Genomic DNA, 7,922 nt, shown 5'->3' with positions numbered 1-7,922 from the left:
CTATAACTGCACAAGACAAAGGGATGATGATGGGTAGTAGTTTTGATATTCATTGCAGGGATTTGCACGGTGAAAATCACAAAACTTGTAAAAGGGACAAAATCTGTAACAAAAATCATAGAACAAAACTTTCCTAAAATTATGGTGGCAAAATATTCATTATTAGCAAAATTACATTCATTTTCCTTTTCAAATTTGAATTTTGCAACTGGCAGTGTTTTATTCACCACATTTGTTGTGTACTAAATTAGGTCCTACAAGAGAAAACCACAGAGTCCTTTGATCTAAAATTGTGCACATTTTGAATTCTCTTCTTTATAAAGAAGATGTGTAGCAATATGTATGTGTAATATTACGTTTGTAAATAAATATATATACTTATATTTATGTGTTAATAACTACTGGTAAATTTGGTATGTTATAATGATAATGGTGATGTGTATTGTGTACATGTATATGATGCATAATACTGTGTATGGCTGCAACACTTTACTTTTATATTCACTTCTCATCTTCTCATCTGGAAGACTTCAACGAGTAGTCTTTGATATGAATTTCAGAGAAGGGCTGTATCCCCCAAATAATGTGCCATGTGTGGATTTTTTCTTCATGCAAGTATATTTTATTCAAATTATCAGTTTCAAATATTGAATTACTTCTTTAAATAGATTTTGTAAATTTGATTACCAAATTACACTTTGAATGAAAGGAAATTGTGTATTTGCTTATTCTCTGCAAAGAATGAAAGTAGAACATGTGTATTCACTTGGTCTCATTATAAGTCATAAATTTATTCCTTTCAATACATGATCTGGTACAAAATTATACAAATACAAACAGTTTCAATCATATTGATAGTATAACATGAAATGTACAACGAGAGATAAAATACATGATAGCAAAACTATGCTTCCAATATTTGTCATGCATATAAATGTATGTTCATCTTAGGCACATCTTTGAAAATCTAAGGCAGATTGAATACACTCACTAAACTGTGTTGCTTACATAATGAAAATGTCAATGCCAATCATCCATTTGGCTGGTAGTCAAGTTTGGTCAGAGTAACAACCTGTGATAAGTATGAAGTCTTGATGTACATGTACATGTATGTGAATGATCCAAGCTTATCAACTCAAACCAGTCCAGGAACATGACGAACACATATTTCATTACAGTGTCTTTAATTTAATTAAATTTAAGTTGAAATATAATCCATGTCCAACTTATTTACCTTTGAAATGTCTGGCAGACAAAAATTATTGCTGGCACAAAATGATTTATATTGATAATGCTATGCTTGTGTTTGTGTCTAACAACACCTTATAAAAGGCTTTAGGATCTATTGCTACTGCCAAGGTCTCTACTCTCTTTCTTCAACTCTGAAAATGTTTATCTCCTGTCCGTCAATCTTAGATGTCCGTTAATTCCTTTTTTAAGAAGCTGGTCTTTATTAGATTTGTGAAATTGTACCAGTTTTTGCACATACTCTCTCTCTTTAATTAATTTAACTCTGCTACTGGTTTTATTTGTTAATGTTCAAGTGTAGCAACCTACAGGACTACATGTACATGTATATTGAAGAAGAAAGTACCTGTAATTTCATATTTGCAGACATCACCTAATTAACTACACATATTTGATAAAAATTCAGAGTTTATCTTCATTATTTAACTTTATGCAATAATGATAATTGATGTTTTCTCATAAAATAAACCCTAGGATATACCACTAAACATTCAGCCTTTCTTCTGTTTATTTCAGAGATTTCTGTGTACTACAGCTAGGTACTGTAATAGTGATAGTAATAGTCTTCATAATCTGATGTAAGAAATTACTTGACACTAACAAATAGTATGGACCTGTAAATTTACAAAATGTGAAGATTCACTTCTTATCACTTAAGTGTCTATGAATTCAGTTAATTTTACAAATATTCTTTACTAAAAATCAATTTTTAATATACGGCAAGAGATTATTATAAACCGAAAAGGCCCAAAATGTATTATTTCATGATACCTGATGGATGGTCCTAGTTTCTAATATTTACAGGCATTTGAAGATAAATATGTTATGGTAAATCAAAATAAATGATGGAAGGAATATGTACCGTAATAGGATATTTTTGACTGATAAATATTTCTTTCTTTTATTTATCATTTTTTTTTTGGGGGGGGGGGTGGGCTGATTTTCTGATGTCAGCAGTTATGATACCCAATGAAAGGAATGAAAATGGATCTTGTATGAATGCTGTGGAACTGTGGAACTGCTTAACAGCATCCATTGCAACACATGTTAAAGGTTTAGACCAATTTTGGAAACGCCCCCCCCCCCCCCTCTCAAAAAAATTAAATGGAAGCTCTTTTACCCATCATGTGAAAGAATATTTTTTGACTAATACGTGATGATACAAATTTTGCCGGGAAACTGCCTACTTATTGATATACTTGGTAAATTATCATATCGATCCGGCCTGGATAGATATCGTGAATGCACTTCAACATTGAACATTTGGGCATATATTATTGCTTTTTTGCGAATTTAGGTTGAAGTATTGCCATCTAAATCTCTGAAGGCAATATTTAAGCAATATTGAATGGATATTTTGCACCCAAAACCCTTGAACCGCAATTTTACCACTACCGGCCTATATCTTTAATATGAGCAAATTATCATCTAAAGTAAGGTACATTGGTCTAAAAGTACTGGTCAGAAAAATCAAGAATCTTTTATAGTGGCATTGCCAAAAATTGGCTCTTACTGAGTGTGAACAATTTGATGAAGAAAATTTGTGTTTATTCTTTATATTGCATAGAATCATAGAATTTGTATTGGCTGATATACATTGTCTTGCATACTTTTCTCTGAGGTCATCATCATTTATCAGGTCAAAGGTCACCATGCCTATGGTGATCATTAAAAGTCATGTGACCAACCACAGGATACTTAGCCTTGTAGACATTCTTGAAAGTGTCTTCCAAGGAATCGAGATATGCATCTGATAGACCAGTCTGTAAGAGAAAGAGATATATTGTTGTATGGCTATCAACTATTAGAACAACCTCTAGAGACTCGTAAAGTAAAGTGAAATTCTATAAATTGATACCAAAAACTAGATTAAAATGTGCTTGCCAACAAGATGAACAACAGAAGTGTATAAACAGACAATGATAAAAGGACACCTCTGTTGTACTTTAAATAATGCACCATTAAGCTGCGAGGATAAATACATGTTGTTAAAACCATAACATTGAACAAAACCTGAAAATATTATTCATACAAATTGTATACAACATCTATAGAAGAAATAAATACATAATTGTATACAAACTGAACTGAGTGTTCATTGTTCATGAATAGGTCCTTGTACCAATCAAACACAATTTAGTAACATGCACTAATATTAATGGAGGAGGCATTGATGGCTTTATTCTAGGATTATTATACTTTGTCACTTGCTACCTACACTATAAGATGCCATTGCCGAGACAATGAGAAAGCCTAAGTATTTAGTGGCAAATCATTTGAAGAATTTGAAATTGACATACGGCATATTGTACCCTCAGAAGCGTTAATGTGAAATTCATGGACAATGATTTTTATATTAACACTTTGGTGGTCAAGGTTTTCACTAATTAAAGGCATCGTTTTACAATGTTAAAATCTGAGATGCATGGCCCTACGTGTTATCAGTGTCTGTGATGTGGTGTAATATTGAAGTCCTAAAAAAAATTGTGATTCAAAATGATCATGTAGTGCCTCAAAAAAGTAAAAATCTTTGAGTGACCGGTTTTACCATACCGTACTCATTTTCTCTGATAGACTGTAATGTTATAAAAACCGATAGGAAACGAAAAATGAAATTTTGATTTCCAATCATAAATATCTTGATAATCAGACGGGCGATCGGCTTATAAAAGTCATGGGTTTCCTGACTGACCTAAATGTTTATAATTAAGATTGCAGCATGAGCTAAATCCAGGATTTTGTTTCAGAATCTGAGGCAATGTTATCGAGTCGCTTTAAGGCTTGTATGGGGGTAATGAACTGGTACCAACAATGTCAAAATGAGTAATTGGGAAATAATAAATGGATTACATTTTGAAATTAATAATAACATTTACCACATCTGATGTGAGATCATCAGGCTCTAAAGACATCTTAGCAACAGCTCTGGTGGAATCCCTACCAACAAGGGCATTGTAAGGGGCATCCTTGCCATAGAATTCTGTACAGCAATGAGTGACAATTAGGGGAGAAAATTAAGTGTACACAAAAGGAGAAAGAGAGTTCAAGTGTTAAGTGAAGAAGGGGAGAGAGAGACGTAAAGAGTTGGAAAGAGTGAGGGGAGGGGGAGAGAGAGAGAGAGAGGTGGGGGGTAAAAGTAATAATGGGATGAAGAAGGAGAGAGGCAATAATTATGCAGAGGATGAAGGTGAGAGGGCAAAACAAATTAAGAAAAGTGGAGGGAAGAGAGAGAGAGAGAGAGAGAGAGAGAGCAACATTATGTGAAGGTTTCACTTTCACCATAATTCAAAATTTATTTTTTGAAAGAAAAGAGAAGAAAAGGACAAGTTTGAACAAAATCTTGATTATCCTTCACTCATGCCATGTCATCTATGGTGATCTATCCACTTGAATTTCAACTTAATACTTGAAAATGTGTCTGATTGAACACCATTCTTTTGCCTATATTCTCAAAAGTGGACTAAGTCTGTACATTAAATATTTTAAATGCCATGTGTCAATGTCTTTTAGTTTACATCTTTAGTTACATACATGTACATGAAAATATGATGATTTCGTACAGCAATAACGATTGATTACCTTTCAAATGAACAGGCCATCCTGAAAAATTCAGACAAAGCTTAGAAAATACTTCAAAATGTATAATGGCATGATAGGCATTATTGAAGCATTATAGAAGCAATTCACACAAAGATTTTGAATAATAAAATGAAACCATATGCAGCTTACCTTTTCCCTGTGTAACATCAAAGACAACACCCTTGATGGCCATGTAGATAGGTAGATCAGGCTGTGGGGTAATAGTTTAAAGAACTCAATTAAATGATGGAAAATTGGCTACCGGTAAATGGAAAATCTTGACCTCAGGCTCACATAGGACTAAAACTCGTAGCTCACCATTTTCCATTATATGCAAGTTTAGTGTTTTGTAAAATAAACAAATGAATAGAATTTACGGACAGTGGACCAACCATATTAAATGAAATGTTATACACACATACATGTTGTACATGTATAAGAACAGTGAGAGTATAGAACATCTTATTAAGTACTACTATAACTACACACTAAAATATCTATGTTCAAATTATTTGACAACGCCCTGCAAAGCTGTCCCCATTAGTGTTCCTACAAGAGGGTCTGCGTATTTAGAGGTCATTTGTGAAGGGTAGATCACACAGGAGGAAGGCCAGGGGTACTTGATTACTTAAAATAAATATTATCATTACCATCATGATCATTAAGTTTTCATTATCATACCGGTAATCATAATCATTATTATCACTATCATATCATAATCATAATTATCATTACCATTTTCATTATCATTGTTCCCCAAGTATTAACTATTATCATCATCCTCATCATCATCATAAATCAAGATATCTTGACAGTCTGGTACTGGTGAGCTCAGCTCAGCTCAGTACAGTTAAGACGCTCATAGTGTTTTCATCGGCACACTCCCTGGAGATGCCTGGGCCGGCCATTGCCGCCAACCACACATAGGTGCATCACTATCCTGGCTGTGTAGTAAAAGCTGTGCTTTTGATTCTCAACATTTCAAACACCACTGTACAAAACTCAACTGATTTCACTCAAAATCGGTACTTTATTGACAATTGATGACACCTAAATAGCAGTAAAATACCTTTTTTTTTTAACTTACTGATGCTAAAAAGAATAATTTAAAAATTCAAATTGTAAGTCTAGTGTCAAACTTTGCTTACAGCTGCATCGACATGACTGTGTACAGTCTATGCAATAATGTGTGTTGTGTATATTTGTGTAGGTATAATAATACCTGCCTCACAGCAGGCATACAGTGCTAGAGGTCAATACGCATTAGCATTGACTCTTTATGCTTTGCTGGAGTGCCGCCAACTGCCTTCCCAGACTCAGAGTCATGATATTAGACCTCAGTCCAGTTGGAGAGAAAAAAGGGGGCTTTAAACTGGTTCCATGTCAGGTCACCCAATGTCAGCTCGCCCCTTTACAAAGTCGATCGCCCTCAATTGGTCATGTCGCCCCCCGATTTTTTTTTGGCGATTTGAGGATTCTTGGTCAGCTCGCCCCAAATTTGTTGATCATGTCGCCCCTAATTTATTGTTTAATTTGATGTCTTTGACTCTTTTACAAGTTCAAAGTCAAGATTCTAGACTAGATCTAGATCTATATTGGTATAACTGGTATAGACTCTAGGTCTAGGTCTATCACTCTGAGTCATAGACCTATCTACACTGATCTAGAGGTCTAGATCTAGAATAGACCGAAAGCTTCAGTCTCTCTAATCGTCGGTTGTTCCACTGAGACTACGTCTGGCTCCACTAGACCTCCGATTATAGAGACTGAAGTCTGGGGACCTCTTTCTGTGAGGCACTGTACGGAACAAATGGTTCGGTTCGACCGGACCGCGATGAATGAGATATGCAACGAGATTTTCACTCTTTACATCCTCATACATGCTGCAATATGACAATAATTTAGAGTCTAATTAAAAATAACATATATATAGCTTATTTGACTTACGATAGCTTGCTCATTTAGATCCTAAATTAATGATTAATCCGAGAAAGTCTCGTCGTCAACATTATCCGTCTTGGTTTTAGTTGATGAATATTCATTTTTTCTTTTCGAACGTCCAATAGCTACCGTAGCTACGTACGAGTCGGCCCAGCTTGACCAACGAACTCCCACGAAACGAGTGCTCTGATTGGCCATTTGGCTATGTTTTGGTAGGTGGACCCGGAAATATATCGGCCGCCGGGTAATATTTCGAATGCATGAACGTACCGTTTCACAGTTCGGAAATACAAATTGGATAATTCATATAAGTAAGTCCGTAAATTATACATTTAATATTAAGTTATCAAATTTTGATAACTGTAATTAGGACAAATGACATACCGACCTAATTTACATCTGATTTAGAAATCAGAAAATTAGATCTAAATAAAGAAAATCGGGGAGAAAATTTTTTGACACAAAAAGCTGCCATTGTTGGCTATAGCTACCCCCGCGGTACGAGATCTCTGGGTTGCCATCTGTATTGGGGAATGACAACAAATGTCAGTTTTATTAAAGAAATGACCCAAATCAGATGGTTATTGCTGTCTAGATCTAGAAGGGTCTAGACCTAGATCTATATTTTTTTTCAAATTTGTTGCAGGTTTAATATGGAACTCTTAAATTCAATTCAATTCAATTTTATTGGTCCAGAAGGAAATTTGTTGCATTTAATTTTAAATGCATTATATTCACAGAAAGGGGCCATTTGGGGGCGACTACGTAAGGAGGCGACTGCGTAAAGGAGGCGATTGCGTATAGGAGGCGACCAGCCAGCTGGGGGCGACTAACTCCGGAAGCTCCAACACTGGCGCCGCAGGCATCGGCTTCGGCATCGGCGTCGGAGCTTCCCGGAGTTAGGGGGCGACCTGACCAGATGCCAGACACCGTTAAACTTACGTGTGAACCATCGTATTGTGCAATTTCCACGTCTGTGAATACTCTCATAGGCCCATCCTTGATAGAAATCTTGATTTTATCGCCAGTACCATCGCTCTTTTCACAGAAAATTGTGCTAACAGCTAGCAACAGAAATAAAAGTTGTAGTGCCATGGGCGCAGCCATCTTGAAAAAAAAAGCCCAGAGACTTAGTATTATTTAATAAAATACGT

General features: G+C 35.2%; 1 protein-coding gene across 1 annotated transcript; it reads right to left on the bottom strand.

The window, feature by feature from the left end:
• Nucleotides 1-2,551: 2,551 nt before the first annotated feature.
• LOC100891842 (neudesin) lies at nt 2,552-7,882 on the bottom strand. The gene is made up of 4 exons (XM_003727134.3): nt 7,711-7,882; nt 4,978-5,038; nt 4,125-4,228; nt 2,552-3,011 (listed from the first exon to the last, which is right to left on the bottom strand). The coding sequence occupies exons 1-4, from the start codon at nt 7,873-7,875 to the stop codon at nt 2,889-2,891; spliced, it is 453 nt and encodes a 150-aa protein (XP_003727182.1). The 5' UTR covers nt 7,876-7,882; the 3' UTR covers nt 2,552-2,888.
• Nucleotides 7,883-7,922: the final 40 nt, after the last annotated feature.

The sequence above is a fragment of the Strongylocentrotus purpuratus genome, unplaced genomic scaffold (assembly GCF_000002235.5).
Source record: "Strongylocentrotus purpuratus isolate Spur 01 unplaced genomic scaffold, Spur_5.0 spur5_scaffold_5, whole genome shotgun sequence".
In the NCBI taxonomy this organism is placed as follows: domain Eukaryota; kingdom Metazoa; phylum Echinodermata; class Echinoidea; order Camarodonta; family Strongylocentrotidae; genus Strongylocentrotus; species Strongylocentrotus purpuratus.
This window is presented reverse-complemented; position numbering and strand designations above follow the sequence as displayed.